The 26786-nt window shown below is 41.3% G+C and overlaps 1 protein-coding gene across 1 annotated transcript; it reads left to right on the forward strand.

Moving 5' to 3' along the window:
* The first annotated feature begins 7449 nt into the window (after positions 1-7449).
* On the forward strand, positions 7450-25210 carry slc38a8a (solute carrier family 38 member 8a). The gene is made up of 10 exons (XM_037765956.1): positions 7450-7653; positions 12856-13054; positions 13669-13825; positions 15477-15581; positions 16977-17034; positions 21033-21147; positions 21461-21608; positions 22569-22771; positions 22846-22897; positions 24069-25210. The coding sequence occupies exons 1-10, from the start codon at positions 7450-7452 to the stop codon at positions 24169-24171; spliced, it is 1344 nt and encodes a 447-aa protein (XP_037621884.1). The 3' UTR covers positions 24172-25210.
* Positions 25211-26786: the final 1576 nt, after the last annotated feature.

The raw sequence follows: 26786 nt of genomic DNA on the forward strand, positions 1-26786 counted from the left end.
AGCTGCTGTGGGTAGAATTGGAGCAAATATGATTAAAAAAGGTATTTTTATAGTACAGTATAGTAGTGCATGAGACAGGTAATCTGAAAAGAAATCATGTGCCTCTGTGTCCTCCGTGGCTCCTAATGGCATCTGGAAGATTTCACAGACCGGAGGAAAACAACCAATCAGAGCCGAGCTGGAGCCTTGCTGCCTCTGAGCAGCTGTCAATCACTCACAAACTCCGATCAAACAGTCAAACTAGGCAGCGCTGATCAAATATGAATCAATATTCTGTTACTGTAATGCCTATTTCTCGCCTCAAATGTTTTCAGAAACATCTCGTAGGGTACTGTTTAGCTGTAAAATGAGAAAGTTTGTGACCCGGCAGCCATGTTGAGAACAGTTGAGGAAATACCAAGCACCGCCCACCAGCTGGAGCAAACTTTCTCATTTTAAAGCTAAGCAGTACACTACGAGATGTTTCTGAAAACATTTGAGGCGACCGTTTGATTGGAGTTTGCGAGTGATTGACAGCTGCCTCCGTTGAATGAACAGCCAATAGGAATGCTCTCTCTCTGAAATGACCTGTGATTGGTCAAAGTCTTTTTGAAGACACATTTTTTGAAGCCTGAAAACAGAGCCATGAGGAGGTGCAGAAGTTTAGTTTTCTCTCAGAACACTTGAATTACAATATGCTGAAAGGTTATTATGGATTTTTTGCCCAATGATGCCAAAAATATTTTGCCTACTGCCACTTTAAAATGGGAAATAATTGTGAATTGCTTAGTCAGCAATGTCAATCAGTAACATGCTTCCAGTTTAAATCTTTATTTTTCTTGCAATTTCTGGCAATATGATGGAACCTGCCAAAACATTTGGCTGCAGTCACCACAAACAGAAAAGTGGAGGTTAATCTCGTGACATGAGTTAATTCCTTTCCATTCTGCAGGTTTGTGAAATACTGTTTCCTTGGCAGACTTTTGAGAAGGAATAATTGCATCTTTATCTGTGGAGTAATTATAGATTGAATGGACTAATACCATCTCACTCGTGGTTTTGCGTATTGGTTATGGGCTGAATTCAGTGATGCAGGTTGATTTCATCAGAGGTGATGTGCGTCGGTGTGCTCGGGGGTCTGGGCTTTGGCTCCTTATCCGAGCCTAATAGGCCAGATCAGCCTGTGAATCTGTCACCCGTCCTCTTGGATGACGGCCCCACTGGAGAATTAATCTCCCTCGGAGCCTTGGGAAACTGGGAAATGACCCCGGAGCCAGCTAGCTGTGCTAACAAGATTTGGGAAAGCTGGTGGTGAGTGGAGGTCACATGCCCTCTTTCCCTCCACGGTTCCCAGATGCCAGGACTTCCTGTCGGGCCAATCAGGTCGCCTGCTCACATCCTGGACAGCTAGTTGGAAGAGACACCGTGGCGGCTCTGAGCTGAACCCTCTACCCACTCAACCCCCCCCCCCTCCCATTCATCAGTTCCTGCCTCCTCATATGTCCTACCAGCCTGTACCTGTCCCCGTCCACTTCATCATTTAAGATCTGTGCGAGCATGAAAGGCTGGTTAACGTCTACACTCCTGCTTCCCCTCTTGCCACACCTGTTTGTTCACATGTCCTTCCTACTCCTTTCATCAGTCCTCCTCCGTATCTCCCATTTGTCCCCTCAGGGCCGAGACTTAAACGTAGCGCTGGCTGATTTGAGTTTTTAAAAAGGAGCCGTGACTCAAGTTCACATGACTTGGACTCGAGTCAGACTCGAGTCATGAATCAGACAACTTGACGTTTGACTTGAACACAAAGGACTTGTGACTTCACTTGGACTTTTAGCCTTTTAACTTGGACTCACTTGATATCCTGTCCAAGCCCGAAGATTAAAAATGATGATATAACAAAAGTGCACAGCGAATCAGCTGACACCATCTAACTCATCTGACAGATACGCTATAGCAATCGATGAGGAAGCAGCCGATGATGTTGTATGAGCAGGTAAAGCAGTACACACCAGCATAGTAGACTCTGCTTTGGTCCTCAAAAAAAATTGGCAACATGCAAAACATTTGCATAAAAATTACAGATAATGTTATTATTTGTATCATACGAATTAAATAACAAGGCACAGCCAATAACATAGGTTTTAAATGTTATTAAGTTCATGCGAAAGAAATAAATTAAAATTTTAACAAGGCACAGTGGTGCTTTTAGCAAAATGCTAATGTCAGCGCTCACAATTACATTGGCCCTGTTCAGACCTGGCATTAACATGTGTCCTGAGTGATCCGAACACAAGTGGACAGCTTTAAGTGCGTATTTTAATAAAACACAGTTGTACTGTCAGGATACAGTAGAGCACAGAAGCCGTTTCCATGCTGCGAGGCAGACAAGCGCTCGTTTCTGCCTGTCTGTTCACATGAGGAGCGCAAAGACCCGCGGATCCCAGCGTGACGACAGTTCAGTAAGCGGTCCTTAATGTGGCCCATGCAGGACACATTCGCGTTCACACTACTAAAAGAATGTGGCCATGTGTGGCCCAGACCACTTCTGAATGTGGTCTGAGCGATCGGATCTCAATGCGTTTTCAATGCGTCTTGAGTGTGTTCACACCTTTACTTAGAGCTGTCCACTTGCGATCGGATCACTCAGGACGCATGTTGATACCAGGTCTGAACAGGTCATGAACCATAGTACTGGACAAATTGAAAATGGTTGTGTTTAGAAGGTAAACAAATTGCGAAAACTTGCAAAAACTCTTGTGAGACTCGCTCCCTGACGACCTATCCTAACCTTGACCATTCAAGACCTTAACCATCTCGCGAGATATTCACAATTTGCGTGTTACCTTCTTGACACAACCATTGAAACTTTGACCTGATGATGAAACACAAGTGTTGACAGTGGCATCCCTGGAGCCATTCCACCAGCGTGGTTAATTAGGACTTAGACTTGACTACTTGGGACTTTCCAACAGTGACATTGTTCTTCTTCTTATCCAGTGACATCTTACGGCAGTTAAAAGGACCTCCATATTTACACTCCTCCCACCCATTATCTCCATACCCAGTCCAGGTTGGTGGCTCGCTCATATTCAAAGTGAGCTTTTAATTTTCCTTACTGTTCCTGTAAATTCTAAACGAAAAGGTTATGCATGCAAATCATCATAAAAATACACGATTCAGTCCACATCCTTCCTTTTCCTCAGAGAGCTGGCTTCAACCTTCGGGGTACAATCTGTTACCCTGTGACTGTACTGCAGGAAATTGATTTGTGTTGCTTTTTCATTTTCATCCATTAAAAGTCAGGAACTCAATTTCACGAATGAAATAAATTGAGGCTGGTGTATTTTTTAGGGATGAACTCAATGTGTTTTTGTCTTTTATACCACCAAATCAATTCTTTGCATGACATTTACAAGTTGATGTAGCCGCATTACCACTGCTGGACATTTCTCGACTATTGAGTAATAGTGACTGCTTCGTGTTTACTCCTCCTTCCAGGCCATACAAGCTTGCAGAATGATGAGTCATGTACAAAAACAATTCAGAAATCATTCTTTGTGTTGACATCAAAAGACAAAGATGATGAAAGCTTTTAATGTGGAGGAAAGACAGTGAGGGGAACAGGAAGTCTATAAAAATAAAAAAAGTTGTCACGAAAAACTTCAACAAGCCATTCAAATTTTGCTCCCCTTCCTATGTCACATGCAAACTCATTAGAATATCGCCCACGGCTTGAGAACTACCTTTGCAAAGGTGCACCATATTTTTCTTGCAAGCCAATCAAAGCAGACTGGGCTTTTTCGGGAGGGGAGCTTAAAGAGACAGGCGCTAAAACGGAGCGTTTCAGACAGAGGGTGAGTAGAGTTCTACAGGAATGAGTCCTAAAACCCGGAAATTAGTTAGCAGTTTAGCACTTCCGGTTCCCCCGTCTGAAAGTCAGTGGGTTTTTTGAATGGGTTTTTAATTAGATGCCTGAAATAAGGTCTGTAACTAACACAAGTTGGAGAGATTTTAACGTTTCCCATATCCCACTCGGGAATTTTGAAGCCTTAATGTGTCTTAAAAAAGGCGATTGCTAACAAGTGGCTAAATGAGACTACTAAACGTCATCACGCCAACTCGTCCTCCTTTACAGCCTCGTTGTTTATACTCATGTGACCGTGGTGTAGTTCGTTTATAGCCTAACGTTAGGTTTTTACATCTGACGATTGTATTCACACTTCAAAAATCATAAAAGTGGTGTTCATTTGTGAAGATTACCTTGCTGAACAAAACGTGTAAGTATCATAAACGTGTGTTTGCCGCAGAGCTTACTTTCTGCAATAATCCAAAACCGAATGGAAAAATCCTATTGGCTTTTTGTCGAGGGAACCAGGGCGATGCTAACTTCCTGGTTGGCCTAAAAAATTTCGTCATCCCTGGAGCACTCTATACAGGTGTATTCAGACAGACAGTATGAGAATAATAATGTGTTTTTTTTAACAATAAAAGCTGTTTCACACCAAGCTCAAATTTTCGTCCGGAAATTCGCACGGAAATTTATAAAAACTGATTTTGTGGGTTCTTATGAATGCTTGCAAACCCCTGTGAAACATTTGTGCAGGGGGAAAAATATTTGGACGGACCTTGATTTTAGAGGATTTTTGTGTGGAGTGGACACTCTTTAGAGGGAAACTCATTGAAAAATGGAACATGGATAATTAGCACTGGTGTGCATAGTTGTCAATGCGGTAAATCTGCATTGTACTGGTGAGAAACAGCTTTAAAGCATGTAAACGTGTTCTAGTAGAAACACAAAATACAAGGATGAACCTGAAAATGAGCATTATGTCCCCTTTAACAGCAGTAGGTTGTTGCATCTTTCTCTGAAGGTGAATAACACAGGTCTCTGTGCTTTACAGATAGATTTATTGGCCCGTCTTACAGCCTTCCAACACCTAAGTAAAGGCGAAATCTTGTTTGAAATGAGCAAATCAGGTGAGAAACCCTTCCCCGCCTACTCCACATCACTCATGACAGATATTGCTAACGTTTTGAACATTTGTCACAGCCTAAAGTGTAATCAGATTGGTTTCACCTACATAAAATGGCATCAATGATTGGTCTGATCTTTTGTCCACGTTGGACTCTATCACCTCCCTAATTCCTCTTACGTCTGACCTTCACTGACTTAACTGCATGTGATAGCCTGGCCAGCCGGGACGCAAGACATTCTGGCCCCACACAGACGTCCTCTTGCGCAGAGATTGTTTCATTCAAACTTTCCCATTCCCCACATTTTCTTCCCCCTCACTTATTGACATCACCATATATGACAGTGAGCCAGGCAGCCTAACACACACAGACACACTCCCACACATACTCACTGTCCCCCACACACTGCGTCTCTTAGTTATATGGGAATATTTTGAGGATTTTAGCAAAATACACAGCCAAAAAACATTTTCGAGATGTGTCCTGTCCTGTTTGTTCAGTCTTACCTGCTGCCAAACACACTGTATATAAGAAGTGGATGTAGTCACTGTGACCCACCCATTGGTTTGTGGACTCTCGTTTTGACAAGTCAAGCTCGGCATTTTGGCCATCTTGGTATTTGGCCGTTGCCATGTTGTTTTTTTGCAACCAGAAGTGACACGAGAGGGTGGAGCTGAGTACAACCGAACGCTGAATAAGACATTTTTAGGTGACTATAAAGGTTATAATTAACTTTCGTGAACTGAAAACACACCGAAAGGGTTAAAGTTGTAAGACGAGAACACGGACAACTCCCAGACCGGACAACGCTATGGTAGCGACCTGTCAATCACAAGGTAGCCACGCCCTAAAGCATACCCTGCTTTATGGTCTATTTGACTCTAAATGGGACCATAAACTCATGTTTACAATGTTTACTGAGGTAATAAATCAAGTGAGAAGTAGGCTCATTTTCTCATAGACTTCTATACAATCTGACTTATTTTTGCAACCAGAGGAGTCGCCCCCTGCTGAGCCATTAGCGAAAATGCAAGTTTAATTCACTTCATCATTAGCTTCACTTCTCAGAGTCGCCCACTGCTGCCAAGGGACTGCGGATGAAAGCTTTAAAAGGACTGTTTGTAACTTCTTACACGTATTGATCAATCTGGGTTGGTGTCCCATAAGCGCTCGCGTGTGGCTACGCTGTTCCGACTCAGACTCAAACACAAACTACACGGAAGCACCAAAACCGCAAAGTTATATCTAGTGAAGCCCGTCTTGCAAAACAGTGTTGGCCGCGGTCGGAGGACGCGGGGGAGACCGTAGCTTTGGTCTCCAGGGCCGGAGTCTCTGCTGTACTCTGCTCCTCTGCCTGCTTGCCTTCACTCAGCTCGCTCCACCTCACGTGCATGCGCGAACACTACACACTGCAGAAGAGTTAGTTTAGCTCTGAGAATATCTAGTGAATGTACAGTGGACGTTTGTGCAGAAATAACTGCTGCAGCTCCTCCACACTAACAGAGGTTTCCCGTGTCTTGTGAAGTGACGGGGCTCTGCAGCGAGAAACGTTATCGTCTCCGACCAAAACTCCGGTGTCTTCCCTGTTCCCTCCGGCCGCAGTCGGGAGGCTGAAGCAGGAAAAGCCAACACTAGGATCAGCATTGATTCATGGAGAGACCTTCATCTGGTCAGCTAACATTGCTGACAAGCAGGTGAAATATAGAGTGATATTGGTTTTAGCTGACGTGTGTAGCCTCACTGTTTTTACGGATGCTCGCTCACATTCATTTAGCGCGTGCACACGGGTGAGCGCGAGCAACAGGACGCTGACTTTCATTGACTTAACGGCCACAGGTGTCGCTGTTACATTCTTACAAACAGTCCCTTTAAACTAACTGTGATAGTCTGCAATACATCAAGTAGTAACATCTATGTTTACTATCTCAGAATACGTGGCCCCTTACAAACATATCAATAAAATAAAATAAATAAATAAATAGTCAGTGGGCTGACAAATCATGCCAAATTATTATTATTATTATTATTATTATTTTATTTTTTTAATCATGATTTGATCATGACTAGTTTGGGGACCATGGAGTCCCCTTATGCTGGAAATAATAACCATGGTGTGTTTTGTTATGATACGCAGAAAGTTATGGTAAAGTTGAAGCCTTTTCATTCATAGAAAATATTCATAGAGGTTAGATGCATATTCTTGTCATATTTATGTATTAAAATGTCATTAAAAACGTAGTACAGAGTCCCCTGTAGTTCTCTCTGCAACAGTGTCCGAGCAGCACCTGAAGGCAGCACCTGAAGGCAGCACCACCCGTCCTCCCTCCTGCCGGCTCTCCTCTCTCACTGCTCGGCCCTGGGTCCGGCCCACAGAGCCCCGCGCGGTGCTCAGGGAGTGGTCGAGAGCTGACCCGGCTGCTCGGGTGGGTGTATCTATCTCTGTAGCTTGAGAGGACGCGTGTGCGTCAGTGTGAGTTTTTTCCCGCCGGTGTAAGCATGGAGGAGTTAGCCAGAGAGAGCATCAGCCTGCTGGCTTCAGCCTCAGCCAAGCCGCCGCTGCACGTGTCCGCCGGGCCCCGGCTCGGCTCCATGGGGGCCATCTTCATCATGCTGAAGTCCGCTCTGGGAGCCGGGCTGCTCAACTTCCCCTGGGCCTTCGAGAGGGCCGGGGGCATCCGCAGCGCAGTCACCGTGGAGCTGGTAATGGAGGCCTTTTTAAAATATATAAAAAAAACATTAAATGAAGATGTTTCTGCAGAAAGTTGATGCAGCCAAACTGTTTTTGTTAAAGGTTATTTATCAAAACAGTTTGATATGTTTTTCATTGGGAGTTTGTTGCAGAGGAGATGCATCTTATCTGCTGAGTGCTGACTGAGGTCCACTGAGATCAATTAAGGAGATTGTGATCTGTCCCACCTGACAGGAGAGGTCATGGTAGACTTGACCTCAACCACCTCTTTAGATTCACTTTTATCAGTGTACTGTGGCTCACACCACTGCTTTACTGAAACTGATTTATTATATATAGCATAGTGTTCTGCCAAAGCCAGAAGTCATTGTGCGTATCCTTTTCACTCCAGTTAGTCATCACTTTGACCCTGGAAATTGACTTGAATCTCTGTTTTTTAGTGATGTGCAAAAAAGTTCCCAGACTGCCCAGAACAAATTATTTTTGTTCTTGGGGGTGGGGTAGACTTGATCTCAGCACCTTTTTAGATTCACTTTTATCAGTCTACTGTCGCTCACACCGCTGCTTTATTGAAACTGATTTGGGGATTTTGTATTTAGCATAGTCTTCTGCCAAAGCCAGAAGTCATTGTGCATAACCTTTTCAAGATTCAAGAGTTTTATTTGCCATTTGCACCTAATAGAAGTACATTGTAATTCTGCGCAGTTTACACCGAGTCAGCTTTAAGAAAAGAAAAAAGGTAGAATAGTCATCACTATATCCCTGAAAATTGACTTGAATCTTTGTCTTTTAGTGATGTGTAAAAAGTTCCCAGACTCCCCACAAATCCAAGGACAAATTTCTTTTTTTGGGGGTGGAGGGTGTATTTCCCATGTGGATTAGGGAAATTCTGCTTGAGAAACTGTGCCCTCTAGTTTTGGAGTTTGTCCTGAGAGAAATCAATGGGAAAAACTCAGTCTGATAAGCAAACCAAGCATTTCCTCTTTTACTTATTTTTGTATATCTACAGCTCAAACTGTCCAAGAGTTTAATAGAAACATATAAATCATTCCTTTATTCTCCTGCCTGCCCTGGCTGTCCTCTTTTATAACTTCCACTTTGTCTTTTTGGATAAATCACCTGGAAGTAGAGACAAAGGGCTTCGATTAAAGGAGACTTATGCTCATTTTCAGTTGCATACTTTTGGGTTTCCTACGGTTTGTTTAAATGTTTAATGTACATGCTTTAATGTTAAAAAAAACCTCTTCTCATACCAACTGTGCTGTAGCACCTCTTTTCACCCTCTGTCTGGAACGCTCTGTTTGAGCTGTCATTTTTTTCCTTGCTTGTAGGCGGTTTGATTTGACACCATGTGGTTTCCTTGTCATGTCCTCCAATTCCAAAGTTGAATGTGAAATCCAATGAGAAGTTTTTGTCCACCAAAACTTCTAAGATATAATTCGAACACAATTTTGATATTAAGTTTAAAGGTGCTCTATACGATATCCAGAGCATTAGTATAGCATCAAACAACTATTGTCTATGTAAAGATATAGAGGAGTAATGTCTACCTGAGCAGAGAATGAAGTCACTCTCCCTCTGAGTGTGTTGTAATCCGAGTTTATCCTGGCTTTGTTGACCTAGCCGCAAAGAGTTTAGAAGCAAAGAAACAAAACTCCAGTGTTTTTTTTGACAAAAACCTATGCAGCCGTTGCCATTTTGAGAGCCGTTTAGGCAATAGAAATGCTCCCAAATCTCATATTTAGCACCTTTTTAAAGCTGCATGTATTGATTTTTTTGTCACATGGAGGCAGAAAAATGTCAAAACAAGCTGACAGATGAACAGCCTCATATTACAAGCTCATGAAATTGGTAACATGAGTAAGGACTTATCTAAAACGTGTGGAAAATGCCAGCTGTGCCGCTTTCATCCTTTTTTTTACCAAGGTGCTTGGGATGTTGTGCTCCTGTCGCACCTGCCGTTACTAAGCAACCAAAACCTGCATGCTGCGATGGCGATGATGATGAAGTTGCGGCAATTAAGCAGGAAGTCTCACTGACTAAACTATGAAGATAAATGGATTTTGGTCCCAGCAAATGCTAGTTGCTAACATTGTCTGTCTGCTGTTTGGTGCTTTTTTTTGTCTAATTCAATTGTCTTCAGGTAGTTGATAAAAGCGGTGAAACTAAATAATACATTACATGTGCTGTAAAACCAAAACAGTTAGCTGAAATAGGCTAAAAAGCTAAATAGAGCTTCAGAAGGCCCCTTAGTATTATACACAGTGTCATTATGAGAAACCTCTTTCACACCACAGTCTGTAGCTCACTTTTTGAATTGAATACTGTTCAATTTAGGACTGTCGTTCAGACAATTGGAGGCAACACTTAGGCTTTGGAAAATTTGACAGTGATTGAGACAATGATTAATTGAAAAAAATGATATCTACATGAACTAATAATGGAAATACTAGTGTTGTCAATCGATTAAAATATTTAATCGCATGATTGTCCATAGTTAATCGCAAATTAATCAATTCTTTTTTATCCGTTCAAAATATACCTTAAAAGGAGATCTGTCAAGTATTCAATAGTCTTATCAACATGCGAGTGGGCAAATATACTTGCTTTACAAAACAATGACACATATTGTCCAGAAACCCTCACAGGTACTGCATTTAGCATAAACAAATATGCTCAAATCATAACATGGCAAACTGCAGCCCAACAGGCAGCAACAGCTGTCAGTGTGCTGACTTGACTAAGACTTGCCCCAAACTGCATGTGATTATCATAAAGTGGGCATGTCTGTAAAGGGGAGACTCGTGGGTAATCATAGAACCCATTTTCATTCACATGTCTTGAGGTCAGAGGTCAAGGGACCCCTTTGAAAATGGCCATGACAGTTTTTCCTTGCCAAAATTTAGCGTAATTTTCCTTCCTGACAAGCTTGTATGAAAAGGTTGGTACCAATGGATTCCTTAGGTTTAGTCCGCTACTACCGCCGAAAGAACGGTCGCGTTAAAGGAATTAGTGGTGTTAAAACGAATTTGCGTCAACACGTTATTATTGCGTTACCTTTTACAGCCCTAGAAAATACTAATCAAATAACTGAAGACAGCGTCATATGATGTTGGCTATTAGACCCTCCAATAATCCTCTACATCTTGATCTGGGATGACGTCCTGCACTACACAATGTCTAAAGATTAGTTCATTTTAAATATATTTAATCAATGGCAGTATTAACTGTTGCTGTTAAGCTCATTATGCACCGTTTTTGCAGCTTTGATGGGGTTTTCCTCCTATAATCTCCTAAAAAAAAAAAAAGCCTGGACAGTGTAATTGGTGCTAAATGAGGTCAAAGACCTTAAACCATGTCTCCCCGTTACACTACAATGGTTCTAAATATCTGACTGGACACTTGACGGTAACTTTAGAGCTTAATTGGATCATGGACTTTTCTAGTTTGCGCCCGAGCTTACTCTTTTACACTCTTCCAAAGTCCCTCCTACGTGCATTCCCTTCAGATTTTCTATGGAGCTTATTTGCATAATTGCTGCTGTCATTAATATGGCAATGTTGCAATGACTAATTCCAGACTTTGACCTTAAAGCTGTTCAGCAGGGATCTATAACCCTGGAGGATCTGTCCTCTCTCCAGTGTTTTTCCTTCCTGTTTAGGTTGTGTAGCTGGTGTTCTTATTGTTATTGGGGAAACACTTTATCTTCCACACCTCTCATTAGAGTCAAGTAACTCCCTGCTTCTTATTAGCATATTAGAAGAAGACGCTGACATTGATCCTGATGCATTGACCCAACCTCCTGGGTTGTGAAAGTAATGTCTTGGCACACCTCTTATATAAAGGGTTTGAAAGTTTTGACTGGAATGTTTAGGACGGTCACAAATAACTACCCCATTCCCTTTGGACTGTTATATTATGGCAGCTATAGGAAATACAAGCCAAAATGGGATAATATGGTTAAGTTGGCCGTGTCAGTTCATCTGTATCACTTCCATTTCATTCCATCCCAGGCCTCCAACATTCAGAGCAAGCACAAAGACATATTCTGTATATTTGCGTTTCCATTTGACATCCCCATAGGGAGGCCTTTCTAATAGTTCCTATCCTTATTAGTTTTGCCTTTGTGTCATTTTCACTATCTTCACTTTTCATTTAATAGACTTGTCACACTGCTTTACAACCTCAAAATGACACTCATCCACCCAGGCATTCAGCAGGTGTATTAGTGTCATTTGTATTTCAGTCAGGAATTATTTTTTTTTGCCTATTGTAAAATGGTTTATTTGAATATTTCTGCATACTGGGTTCCCTAAACAGTCTTGGAATTACATAAATTGGGTACGATTGTAAATCTGAGACTCTTGTGGATCCAATGAGCCCAATTATATTCATGTGTGATGATGTTAGGCCCCATAGTAACCATTTCATTGTAGTGAGACCATTTTTTTTTTTTTAAACTTGACCTCACTGTATAAAATGACCTGTGGTGACCTCTAGGATAATCACAGCCTCATGAAACTTTACAAACACAAACTAGAGACCTAGAGCATTCAGAAGATTGATGGCTTATTAGCTAGATTGACAATAAGGGGGTTTCTGAGCAGTTTACAGAACAAAAGTGCTCGCCATCAAATCGCCAAAAAATGCAATTCTTGCGGAAATCTCCAAATGTCAAAAAGTTTTTGATACCAAATCACAGCATGTCTTTTTCTATGGTGTTCCTCAATGTCTTGGTGTCTTAATGTGGTATTTTGGAGGGATTATTGATCATTTTTATCAATTCTCAAGTGGTAAAAAATGGTTAAATTTAGCACCAATCTATGTAACAGATGGTATCAACCCAAAAATTGCTGCAACAAATTTAAGGGTTAATTATCAAGATTGTTTATTTTATGTGTCTTTGTAAAAATGCTTTGATACCATGCTCAGCGGTTCGATCGCCACATCACTTTTTTCAGCATTCCAATGAGATGGTGAAGCGTCAACCAATCCTATGTTTTTGTTTCACACTGTTCCATTCCATCTAAAAAAAGAAAAAAAGTTCCCAGTGCTATTTAACGGCACAACTATGTGAACGAGCGCTTGAGCAGCACTTCAACGGCTACTCGCCGACAATGTAGCTAGCCACGCTGGCAGTTTTGTTGCTTTTGTCGCTCGTAGTGTGAACATAGCATTAGCTCCATCATTCTGCCTTCCTTCACCCCCCTCAGGTCTCCCTCGTGTTTCTGATCAGCGGTCTGATCATCCTGGGCTACTCCTCGTCCATCAGTGGCCAGTGCACTTACCAGGCGGTGGTGAAGGAGGTGTGCGGGCCAGCCATCGGTCAGCTCTGTGAGATCTGCTTCGTCTTCAACCTCTTCATGATCTCTGTGGCCTTTCTGGTTATAGTGGACGACCAGCTGGAGAAGTGTGAGTTGGAGAGTCTGTAGAGTGTGCAGGCCTTAGCACGAAGTACTGATTTGTACTTTTTTTTGTCGAATCTTTTTTAGCTTTATTACTTATACTCATTTTTGTAAATTACCCATTTGGGTTTGAACAGACCTCATTTCATAAATGGGAAAAGGAAACATTACTGTGATCATGAGCACTTTTTTACTTCTAGTCCGTTGCCTCCTTGAACTTGGCTTTGAATCTCTTGGTGTTTTTTCTGTTAGTGGCCCACCTCCACTATTCCTCTCTGAAGTAAAAACCGGTCGATAACGATCCCTCCCCTCCTCTTGTGTTAGAGAGGAGGAATCTCTGTGACCTTGCTTGGCTTTTGTCTCCTCTCAGTTAAAAGCAGATTTATGTCCGTTACTTGTAGCGTTGAGTCTAACCTGATAACAGATTGTGGTGAAATGGCCACTAATATTTGGCCACATCACAGTTGCATCTTCAGAAAATGATACCTCTCATGTTCCTAATCTTTAAGGCAGTTTGAATTAAATCTCTGATTATTTAGCATTTTCCATGCTTCCTAAATCTGTACTTATGTGCTTGCATGTTGTCATGTCTGTGTGTTGTTGTTGTTGTTTACCTGTCAGTGTGCGGCTCCCTGTATGAGCTGATAACTGATCTACCGGAGTCCCAGATGCCGCACCACTTCTACACCGACCAGCGCTTCGGCCTGGTGCTGCTCTGCGTCCTCCTCATCCTGCCGCTGTCCATCCACAAAGAGATCAGCATTCAGAAATACATCAGGTCAGTGTGGGAGTCATGCGTATGTGGTGTGGCAAGCTACACACATCCACATTTTTTTCCACACATACGGTTTAGAAATAAGACATAGCAGTACAGAATGTTTTGGATTTGAAATAGTCTTTACTATAATATTTTTGCCAAGTTTTATTTAAATTTAATTATAGAGTAGTTTTAGTGTGTGTTTGGTATAAAAACATAGTTTTTATTTTTGACAACATAGGACAACAACTACGGGCCAGATCAGTCAGAACCAGATTTCCACAAAATACAAATGCAAATTTCAATCTAATGTGCATATATTTCATGTGTATTTCCATGAATGCACTTAAAATCTGTCTCTATGAGCTTTTCTCACACTGCCACCTACATGTCAAAAAGTCCAATTTATACACAAGATATCTCCTAACCTAACTGGCAGATTGCCATTGAAAAAGCAGTTCAACACCCCCTGAAAATCATGTTTCTGCTGAGCTCCAATGGTTAAACTTCTCATCTTGCTGCAGTGATGTAGGAGTGGTGTTGTCACGATACAAAAAATATGACTTTTAAAAATATTAAATGTTTCTGTAAATGTTTTTAATTCAAAATGTACATTGTATGCAGTAATTTCATGTCCATCTTTGATAGTTAACTTTATATTTGCAAACCAGATATCGCTCATTAAACTGTATTTAATAAGGTAAAACAGCACCCCTGCCGGTGCATCGGTAACAGTTCAGTTGGACAGTGGTACTGCAGCACGGGAGGAGGTGAGAGGCTTCCAAAACAAAAACAAAAAAAAAACGATAATAAATTCAGATGAAGTTCTGTGAGAAGTTGACGAGAGAAAAGATGCTAAAATCAGGAAGTCACCACAGTAACAGGACAAAGCGCTGTGTTGTGTTGAAGTGGTGTGAATAGAGGGAGAAGAGTCACTCACCGGACTGCTTTTCCTATCCGTCCATTCACGTTACAGAGACACATGGTAAAATAATACTTTAACACGTGCTCTTTGGTAGATTATAGGTTTGCCAAATTACAGGAGATGCTTGGACAGATCCAGAAAAGATGGTGAATTTAATTTAACGGTACATTTGATCAGTAATTAGAGCCGCGCAGTTATTGTCCTTGTTTTTTTTTGAAGGGAGTTCTACTCAGACAAATGCTCAGAGAGAAAGACTGTGCAGCCGCTGAGCGGTTCATGACCTGCTTTAATCTTCTTTTCAACTTCACTTGTTGAATCCATCATTCTGGTTACCACTACAGTTTAGTTTTATAAACGCTTGCTCCCACCAGCAGCAAAGTTATAACTGCCTGCTCCTGCAGGGTCCCAGTCCTAATAATTAGATAGATAGATAGATAGATAGATAGATAGATAGATAGATAGATAGATAGATAGATAGATAGACACAATGTCACAATGTTTTCATTGTTCTATTTAACATCTATTTGTTTATGCTGAAGAATACTAGTCACACACTCTTTTGTCACAGTCATGCCCGTGTGTGTGTGTGTGTGTGTATATACTGTAGATAAATGACCGGCCCCACTGAAGGTCCGGACCCCTGCGGTCAGTTTCCAGTAATCCACTCATCTATTGCACTTTGATTTAAATGTCTCTGTTTGTCTGATATCTGTCTGAAGCAGGTGCTTTGTCTCTGTCCTCTCACAGTGTCCTAGGCACTCTGGCTGCTACCTACCTGACCGTCGCCATCATCATCAAATACCACACCTCGCCTGCTGTTCTGGTTCACATCGCCCCGCTCTACAGTGGTGGGTATGTATATATGTGCGTGTGTGTGTGATGGGATCCAGGGCTCCAAACTATCTATTTGCACCACTGGTCACAATGACTAGTGAAGTCAAAATGAGTTTAGAGAGTAGATGTGTCAGGCAAATTGGTTCCATCAGGAGTGCTGTGAATCATCGATGCTGTAGTTAACTGACTCGTTTTCAGTCCTGCACAGCTACATGTTTGTTATTTTAAGAACTGTCTTCCTCCTGTTAGCAGTGTTTTTTTCATGACATTATGGGAGTTAACCTTATTTACAGTCTTACAGAGAGTTAGATAAAAATACCGATACTGCTCTCATATTTGTCTATTAACCCCGGCTCTTTTTTTAGTGGGTGACAGGGGATGTTCAGAGGAGGATAAAAAGTCAACAGTAGATGTCACATAGAAGTGGTGTACATCATCTGAAAGCTGGGAACATGAAGATTAATTTGAGATGCAGCTCAGCACTGTGTGTCAAGTTGTTAAAGTCATAAATCAGAAATAAACAGGAATTAATTAATTATTTAAAAATAATTGTATTGGGCTAAGAACATTATAATGGAAGTATATGATGGCCATTCCCATGCTCTATTATGTCTCTTAAGTTGTTGCAGAAAATTTATGGGTTGATACCATTTGTTACTCAGATTTGGTGCTAAATTTAACCATTTTTTTAACACTAGAGAATTGATAAAAAATGATAAATAATCCCTCCAAAATACCACATTAAGACACCAAGACCTTGAGGAACACCATAGAACAAGCCATGCTGTGATTTGGTATCAAAATATTACTACATTTGGAGATTTCTGCAAGAATTGCAATTTTCGGTGATTAGATGGCGAGCACTTCTGTTCTTGGAAACTGCTCAGAAACCCCCTTATTGTCAATCTGCCTAGGAAAGCCATCCATCCTCTGAATGCCCTAGGTCTCTAGTTTGTGGTTGTAAAGTTTCATGAGGCTGTGATTATAGGTGGATTTGTTACCTTTGGACAGAGCCACGCTAACTGCTTCCCCCTGTCACCAGTCTTGATGCTAAGTTAAGCTGACCGTCTGCTGGCTGTAGCTCCATATCTAACAAACAGATATGAGACAAGTGGTAATCTTCTGATTTATTGATTGCTGTTGGGATGAAATGAGCAATTCATTCAAAATATGTTTTTGAAGAACACTACCAACCCTAGCTTTAAGACACTCTTGTCTGGCTCTCTGACTTCCCTCGGCTGCTGTTGTCAGCCGTGCGCCTCTGATTTGACAGATGAACTCTAAAGTGAAGTGTCTCTAAATGCCACGGCATTATGAACGGTGCCCTAATAATAACGGCTTATTTCTTCTTCTTCTCGTGGCATTTGTGAACTCCAGAAAAAAATGACTCTGGTGTCTCCTGTCTGTGTGCAGGATCAGCTCCTGGGCCTCCATGTTCAGCGCCATCCCGACCATCTGCTTCGGTTTCCAAGTGAGTGCAACAAATCTGAAATGTATTCATGTAAGAGCCTCTGAGACCTGCTTAACATGTGTTTGGAACATCACGCTGTGGTAAGGCTGGAGGCCACTGAGTGCGCAGCTGTTTGTGTGAAGGTTTATGTATGTGTGCCTGCATGCTTCAGTTATGGCTGCAAAATTGCAAATACATGCAAGCGACTACATTTAAAGAGGGATTCTCTAGCCTTGTAGTTTAGCAGTTTGGGTTTTACAATATTTGTCCAGGTCTGTCTCTGACATTTCTGCCTACACCTCAAAGGCAACCGTGTTAAAAGCTGTTCCGAACAGCAACACGTAAAGGAGGGAAAAAATCTGCTGCACGGCTCGCCTTGTGAGAGCGTGTAGTCTATGGATCTCACAGAAATGCGTGAAATGACCACGGCCTCTTTAGCGCACGGAATGTTTCAAAATGATATGCCGCCACTAATGCGTGTGCGTGTGCGTGTGCGTGTGTGTGTGTGTAAGATGGACTATTGACCGCATTGCTTGTATAAGATATTAAAGCTTCAGTAGGCAACAATGTTTTGAGATACTAACTCATTCCGATAAAGTTTCTCATTATAATGACTGACGGGATCTTTTTTTTTTCATTACATTGGCGGAAATGGGCTTCCGTACATATGAGACAACAAAGTCTTTGGATTATTCTAGAGAAACAGGGAATCTGATTCTGGAAAGGCACACTGATTATTGATTATTTTATAAATATAATGTTTCAGTGTTGTGAGCACCACAAACAAAATTCCATTCACTTCCATTGTATTGGGTTGGAGGCAGATGTTTCAGAGAAAAACCTGGACAAATAAACCAAACCAAATCTACATGGAGCAACACCACTAGAGGTAAATGAGTGCTTCAACATATTTGTATGATGCAACAGTGGCAGATATTGACGTGATACTGAGTGTGTTTTATCAATAATCTTAAGGAGCTGGACTTTCTCAGGACAGAGTGTTAAATTGCAGTAAAGGTCATCAGCCGGGGGCTGCTGTGCACTGCAGGATCTCTGCAGAGTGAGCATTTCATATTTAATAGCAGTGTAGAGTACGGGGAAAAAACGATCATTCTGTCAATCTAAAGCAAGACGGACTGATGTGTAACTTCCCAAGTTGCCAAGGTAACCCCTAAGGGACCCTGGCAAGATCTAATAAAAGGGGGGTGGGGGGGTGGAGAAGGAATGGACTGATGCATGTCCTCTCACACAAACACTCACAGAGACACACTCCCGCAGGGTGAGTGATTGCACTGCAAAGGGTTGAAAAGCGAGCTGATGAGATCCTGAGAGGAGTGGAGGAGGGGAAGCCAGGAAAGGTAAAAACGAGATTTAAAAGCGGGCGACGGCAGCTGGGATCAAGTGGGGACAAGAGTCTGTATCCTGACCTCTGTGATTGTTTAACTCACTCCATTGTGCCGCTCGTAGCCCATAGCCTTCATTTAATTCCCTATCTCATCTCGGTTCATCACACCGGCAGAGAGATCAGAGATAATAAGAACCTTTGGATCCCTACCCAGCACCGTGAGCTCCAAGCAGATGAGGAAAATCCAAGGTTGGCTGCTAGAGAGGCACATAATCCTGACCAACAACTAGTCTCTGTTTTATCAGTCAGTGAATCTGTGTTTGGTCTCACCCTGGAGTTTATTTCCAACCCAGTCTTGGAACCTATCGGCTATCGGTCTGACGGCGATTTAGCGTCTGGAGGCAACGTTCCGGTGTAGCCAGATAGATGGCATCTTTACTGATAGCTGGGCCTCTTCTGTGCGCCGGTCATTGTTTACCATGATATGTCATCAAAGATTAAGGAAACCTATTGAATTGAAATACTGGCTTCTCCAACAACAATGCCAGTATGTTCTCCTTTTGAAATTTCCATTCTGGTCTGGATCGTCTGTTTTTGTTTTTTACCAGTGTGATCTCGTCCACTGACCATTTCAACACCCCGCTGCCACATAGGAAACAAATTGGCACGCAAACACAGCCTTCTGCAGCCATGGAAGCAAGCTAACAATACTGTATCAACAGAGATAACGTTAACGTTAGATTCTACTCGACCTGTAAAGCCTCGGCACATCTCCCAGTGGTCCGTGTGCAGCTGGGTTGTCAAGGCAGCAGAGAGTATTTGAGACACACAGCCGGTGAAGTGATTCTGACTACTGCTGGCCAGAGGCTAATGCGGTGGTGTCTAGAAGGTAATCCTCAAATTGCGAAAACTTGTGCCAACTGCTGTCGGTCACACCGGAGGGGCGGACGGGCCACAACTCCAATGTTTTGAATTTGTACTGCTGTTACCCATTTTAAAACGCTAGCTGCCAGTGCTACATGTTGTACCTTTAAGCGTTCTGTCAGTTCCTGTCGGCCTACACATTGGTAATGCTGAACACATTATTTAAAAGTTTGTAAACAGGAATAAAGGTGCAGATAAATAATGTGTAAAATGTCACAAAGCACTCGCTTGCTGTACTACCATGTGAAAATGGCCAACGCCGGATTTAAGTGCAATCCACATGTTCACATTAGGGCTTTCAATTGATTAAAATATTTAATTACAATAAATCCAATGATTGTCCATAGTTAATCTCAAATTAATTGCACAATATTTATTATTGGAAATCAATTAATGACACAAAACAATGACAAATATTGTCCAGAAACCCTCACAGGTACTGCATTTAGCATAAAACAATATGCTCAAATCATAACATGGCAAACTGAAGCCCAACAGGCAACAACAGCTGTCAGTGTGTCAGTGTGCTGACTTGACTACGACTTGAAACTGCATGTGATTATCATAAAGTGGGCATGTCTGTAAAGGGGAGACTCGTGGGTACCCATAGAACCCATTTTCATTTACATATCTTGAGGTCAGAGGTCAAGGGACCCCTTTGAAAATGGCAATGCCAGTTTTTCCTCGCCAAAATTTTGCATAAGTTTGGAGTGTTATTTAGCCTCCTTTGCAAGAAGCTAGTATTACAAGATTGGTACCATTGGATTCATTAGGTTTTCTAGTTTCATGTGATAGCCCGCTTCAATCTCCTAAAGGTCGGTTGCATTAATGCATTAAAGAAATTAGTGGCATTAAGATGAATTTGCGGTATTGCGTTATCGCGTTAACTTTGACAGCCCTAGTTTACATATTATTTGGTATAAGAGTAGTAATGTAATGTATGTGTGGTCGAGCGACAGAGAGAGAGATGCACTCAGAGCAGATCAACTGTTTGACGATCGATCAATTCAGAGAAGAAATTAGTGGTAAAGTCACCTCATGTTATTAAATGAACATTGACACATACACACACTTTTTGCTCTCCCCACTTGTGAAATGAATCCGGCACCTCTGATCAGGATTGGGCATCTTACCGGGGACCGGGGAGACAAGTGGTGTAACGGGCACTGCAGCATTTTTCTTGCCATAAAAACAATTAATAGGTCTCTTCATATGGAATTATGTCGCTCGAGGAGGAGTACAGGGCGCGGTTTGACACATAGACACACAGAGAAAGACCTGCTAAAGGTCAGGCGCACCGGTGTGACCAATGAAAATGTTTTGTGGCACTTGACAGATTTTGCAGTCTGGAGCTGTGTAACTTGAGACTGGAGTTTGAGTTGAGAGATGACATCTATGACCGGATTAAGTAGCCAGTTTACTCTGCATATCAATGAAGATTAAAAGCTAAATCATCATCAGACGATAGCCAATGGGTTCTGAGACTGCGTTTCGGGCCAATGTGTTCCGTCTGTTTTGCTCTCCACACGGACTGTTTACCTGCATACAACCAAAGGCCGCTCAAACGTGATTGGTCAATACTACTCAGACTACAAACGGAAATCGGAACGCTTCCGGTACCAAAATCTTGTCCCTTTGCCTCCAGATTCTGCGTTCATATGCAGACATCGGTTTATAGAGATTAATTCCAACCAAACACAACACCAGTTGATCTCACCTTTAATCATCTTGTCTGTGTATTTTGTTCCAGTGCCACGAGGCGTCCATCACCATCTACAGCAGCATGGAGAACCAGCGTCTCTCTCATTGGGTCTTCATCTCTGTGGTCTCCATGATCTTTTGTCTCGTCATCTACTCCCTCACAGGTCAGACGAGCCTCTACTTCCCCTCTCCTCTACCCGATACACCCGATTTCTCTCAGTGCAACATCAGCACCAGAGGAAACATATGTAATAATAAAATAATAAAATGTGTGTGTTTGGGTGGTTTTGATACAGAGACGTCTGTTCCTCAGCTGTACTTTGTGTTTAGAGCCAACTGGAAAATGTCAGCATGCTAAACTGAGATGGCGAACATGTTAAACACTATACCTGATAGATTTCAGCAAGTCAGCGCTGTCATTGTGAGAATGTTGGCATGCCGAGGTTTGTATTTAACGTCCCTCTTTCTCTGTTGCAGGGGTTTATGGGTACCTGACATTTGGAAAGGCCGTGAAGGCTGACATTCTGATGTCGTACACCGGCGATGACATTCTGATGCTCATTGCCAGGCTGCTGTTTGGAGTCTCCATCGTCACCATCTATCCCATCATCCTGCTGCTGGGCAGGTCAGGGACACGGTCAATTATTAGTCAATTTATATCACTTCAGTTGAATCTTATAAAAAGTCTCAATCTTTCTCACTATTTCCCTTACAAAGTTTCTACAAAGAGAAAGTTTAAAATGTTTCCTACATGAGTTTTATTCAGTGGTGGAATGTAACTAAGTATATTTACTCAAGTACTGTACTTAAGTACAATTTTGAGGTACTTTACTTGAGTATTTCCATTTTATGCTTTCTACTCCACTACATCTCAGAGGGAAGTATCGTACTTTTAACTCCACTACATTTATTTTTAAATTTTAGTCACTAATTACTTTGCAAATTTAGATTATTGATAACAAATAAAAGTAAACTAAGAGGTTATAATATATTATTATAGGTTAAGCCACCCAGCAGTATTTAGAGTAATAAAATTAGCTCAACCCATACTGGCTATAAAATTAAATGGATAAACGAACAGATTAACTAACTAATTCAATAATATAATATATATGTTTCTGAAATAGGCCAGTCGTTATGAGTATTTTACTTTTGGTACTTTAACCCTCTGAGACCCACAATAGACTTGTTTTTGTCTTTTTTATGGCGATGCAGGGGGTGTTTAGGGGGAGATAGTAGGTCAACAATATATGTCACAAAGAAGTGGTGTACATCATCTGAAAGCTGGGAAGATTAATTTGAGATGCAGCTCAGCACTGTGTGTTAAGTTGTTAATAAATAAACATGAATTAATTAATTAATATATTAAAATAAATTGTGAAAGTACAGTACTTACAACGTTATGATAGAAGTATATGATGGCCATTCCCATGCTCACTTATGTCTCATAAGTTGTTGCTGCAATTTTTGGGTTGATACCATTTGTTACACGGATTTGGTGCTAAAAGGGACAATGTTCTGGCTGCATAAAGATTGTCTTTAGTCATACTGATTGATCAAACTCACACCCGCTCCTGCACATCAGATCAGTGATCCAGGACCCCCTGCTGAGGCGGCGGCGGAGGCGAGACGGGGTGGTGACGGCGGAGTTCGAAAGCCGCAGCCGCCTCGCGCTGACGGTCCTTTGGATAGCGGTGACGCTGCTCATCGCCACGTTTGTACCAGACATCAGCAAGGTCATCAGCGTCATCGGAGGGATCAGCGCCTTTTTCATCTTCATCTTCCCAGGTAACGCTCCGGTTACAGATTCATGTTCTCGCAAATGTGTTGCAACCTTTAAACCCTCTGATGTGTTTGGACAGGACTCTGTTTGATGTTTGCCATGCAGTCGGAGCCAGTCTCCTTTAAAACCAGGTGAGAATAAACTTCATTTAAATGTTAAAATGTGTGTCAATGTACATATAACATTATTTATAGAGCCTCATTTTTGGGATTAGTCTGGTGTGCAGAGTTTACAAGGTTCAAACTTCTCCCTCAAGCTCTTTACATAATCACTTCTGCCATTGTTTTGTGTACGAACAAGTGCAACACTAACAAACTTCAAGCGTAACATGCTCTTTCTCAGAGTCATAACCAATCTGAACACAGACACGAAGATATGAATATAAACGAATAATATAAAGACCCTACTTTTTAATTTTCTTCAATATCAAAGTAATCCAGTGTTGGTTGTCTGTACATCGATGGGTATGTTACAAACAGGAACTGCTAATAGCTAATTCTGCATACTTTTAATGGTGCAAATTTGTCAAAATGTAAACCAATGTAGGCAAAAAACAGGGCACAAGTTACTGTATAAAATGTGGTTTTACGGGACATAGTCTCCGTGACGTCACCCACAGGTTTCTGAAGAGCCATTGTGAAGCTCAAATTGGGTGGCTCCAGTTGTCGCCATCTCGGCTGTGCCGGCTCCCGGCTAATCCAAAAAATGGGCAAAGAGGTGGATTGTCGGTGGAGCTGAGGCGGGCCTGGGTGACGCAGCAGAGCAGACAGCTAGCAGCTAGCGACCTGGTACGACACCTGTCACTCAAAGTGGCCACGCCATCGATTATCTCGAACTTTGAGCCTTAATATACTTTAAACGGGTGACTTATATAAACATTCACCCCCCTGTATAGTTGTCATGAACGGGAAAATTAGCTAAAGAGACCAGAACCATTTTTTTTGCCAGGCCGTAAACATTTGATTAAATGTATATTTATTTTATTTCTGCTGTAAAGTTGGACATTTTAACATGGGGGGTCTATGAGGATTAACTTGCTTTTGGAGACAACCTCAAGTGGCCATTTGAGGAACTGCAGTTTTTGTCACTTCCATGTTGCCTTCATTTCTCATCTCCCGGAGGTTGCCGCTTGGTTATAGCCCACAGCTGACTAACTGACTCCATAATTGATGGGAGCGCAGTTGTGATTTTGCCTCAGAGGCAGCCCGATGACTGTTTTTTACTGACTGATCTGAGAGATGCTTGCAACATTTGCTTCAGTTGTTACATTTCTCTTTGTCACTTATACCCTCTCTTCTCCAGAGTCATCCTCACCGCGTGGGGAGTGGTGACCCTGCTCTGCGGAGCCTTCATCTTCGGCCAGAGCACCACCACCGCAGTCATGCAGATCCTCGGAAAGATCTGACTGTTCCTCCCCCCTCACTGATCCAGGGCTTTTGATGGAGACAGTGGTGAATAGGGGAGAGGAAAGGGGTTAAGATTTAAAGACCCCATGGTCACCATGGACATTAAAATGGACATGACCTCTGAACGAGCAAGTGGTTCCTCAAAACTTGTGGCCTTTAACACAATGGACTAAACCCAGTCTAAATGCCTCCCTCCTTCAGTGTCGAGGTATGTCACTTTCATTTGGGTTCATTGTTCTTAGTTGCACCCTGACGACGAGCTCTGTCTGCCTCCTGCCATACTGAGATGATATCCTTGAAATCCTCAGGAATTTCTTCAGTTTTCTGTATGCACCATATTCTTACAGCGGCCATTTTTCTCTTACGTCACGCTCAGCGTGGGAAGGATCTCTGTAAACTAGTCAGACTGATGATATGATATAGTGGTCCAAACATTTGACTTGTGTACCCCAGCTACATGTTGAAACAATCACACGTGGGCAGATAAGTCCCCAAAAGAATCAAAACAAAGCTTTAAGCTGATGGTGGGCAGGGTGTTATAAACACGTTTTTTAATTTTTGTGAACACATTATTTCACTTTAATGGTGGGCTTCATCAGTAGTGTAACATAAAACCAGCGAGAACATTGTACCAATATGAAATTAAAACTTGAAAGCTATCACAAGCTATCACAAGCTATCACGTGTGCCAAACACGAGGTGCAGTAAACCAGTAAAATGTCAATCATTTGCACAGTCTGCATGCTACCACCAGAATATGTGATGAAGGAAGACCTGTTGGTATCCACTGCAGAGCCATACAAGACTGAGTTGACAGAGGTTGCTTCAGGGTGCCACAATAGATGGGGAGGGAGGATATTTTGATGTTTCTGTATATTTGGATGTGAGTATGTAAATACTTCTTATGTCTTTTTTCTATGTTTAAAAAAAAAAAAAAAAGCATTCTGTTTGATAAATAGTTCATGATGAATAGAGTAGCCACATTAACAGTGAATATTGAGTTGATGAAAAGAAAATTGAATAAAATAATTTTTATATGAAACCTTTATTGAATGTGCATTTGTTTGCCGTTATTAGAAAATCGTGCAGAAATAAATAAATAAATGCATGCCATAAATACATACATTTAAAAATATATATAAAAAAAAAATGCATAAATAAAGTAATAAAAATAAATACATAAATAAAAGGGTAAATTAAACGGAGTAAATAAAAAGAAAAAAAATAAGGGAATTAAAACAAAGATAAATAAATAAAGAAGCAAATTAAAACGGAAATCAATTTGTCACATTTTATCAATTAATTAATGGCTACATTTATTTTGAATATTATTTTGCTACATTTAATGATATATTTATTTATCAAGTCATTTATTATTATATTTTTATAGGACATTATACATGCAACATTGGATATCAGATAGACTTTGTGATGTCACTGCTGATTAAATTTAACAAATGGACTGCAATTTAAAAAAAAAAAAAAAAAAAAAAAAAATTAATTCAAGATTTATTACTCATTTGTTTTCCAAGAATTTTCTGGAGGTGTCTCGCCACCATTCACAATTGATTTGATTGTCAGTGGTGAGTCAAATTAAAGTGCTGCTTGCTTAGATACATCAACAACACACTAAAAAATTGGCCGTATGCAGTATAGCATGCTTATGTGTGTGGTGTAAGTGTACTTAATTTTGCAACATTTCCAAAGTGGACACACTACAGACTCAAAATCTGCTTAGAATTAGTCTGGATTTGGGACACGTCATAACCATGACCAATACGCTGAATGTGCTCCTGTAATGAGACTCCATCACATCCTGCTGCAGTCCTGTGCTATGTTGGGTTGAGATCAGGTGAACTGGATTGTTTACAGCTTACCCCATTTTGAATGCTTATCAAACCATAAAGTAAACATTTGTCACGCAGGATGATTAGACTTCAATCAGGACAGAAACCCCACCAGAGGAATTTAAAGTAATCACAGATCTGCCAGAACCTTTCCGCATGAAACGAGTACTGATATGAATCACCAAAAGGATTTTAAATCAAAACCACAAAATCAGTTTTCACTTTTATAGTTTTATTGAATTGCATCACTCTACATTATCTAGAATTTCAACAAGATATTCTTTAAAGACCAAATATAATACTTGCATCCCTGCATTAAGTCTCTACACTTAAGAGAAAGCTGTTTTACTGAAACATACATTAAGAATTAATATTTCATTAAACATTGCCATAAAAGTGAATGTTCATTCTTGTATGCCATTTTTCTAATCATATATATTTTATATAATAGTCTCTGTCTCCTTCATAGGAATACTAGAAAAGAAAGAAGGTAAGAAATGCACAAAACCCATTGAAGAGTAGCATGGCCTAATACTACAGCAAAGAAGTTACTGGACATTCAGTTGACATGCACTCAGTTGAAGGATAGAAAAGAACACAGCCATAGAAGGGAAGAGTTACCGCCTTGACCAGTTTTTGGCAAATTCCTGATTGGCTTGGTATCGTGAGGTAAACCTGGTGACACGCTTCCTGTCCACCAGCTTCCCTACAGCTACAGAAACCGATGCTGCCTACGAGAGGCCTCATCTCCACATATTCTATCTTTT

The sequence above is a fragment of the Sebastes umbrosus genome, chromosome 4 (genome assembly GCF_015220745.1).
Source record: "Sebastes umbrosus isolate fSebUmb1 chromosome 4, fSebUmb1.pri, whole genome shotgun sequence".
Classification (NCBI taxonomy): domain Eukaryota; kingdom Metazoa; phylum Chordata; class Actinopteri; order Perciformes; family Sebastidae; genus Sebastes; species Sebastes umbrosus.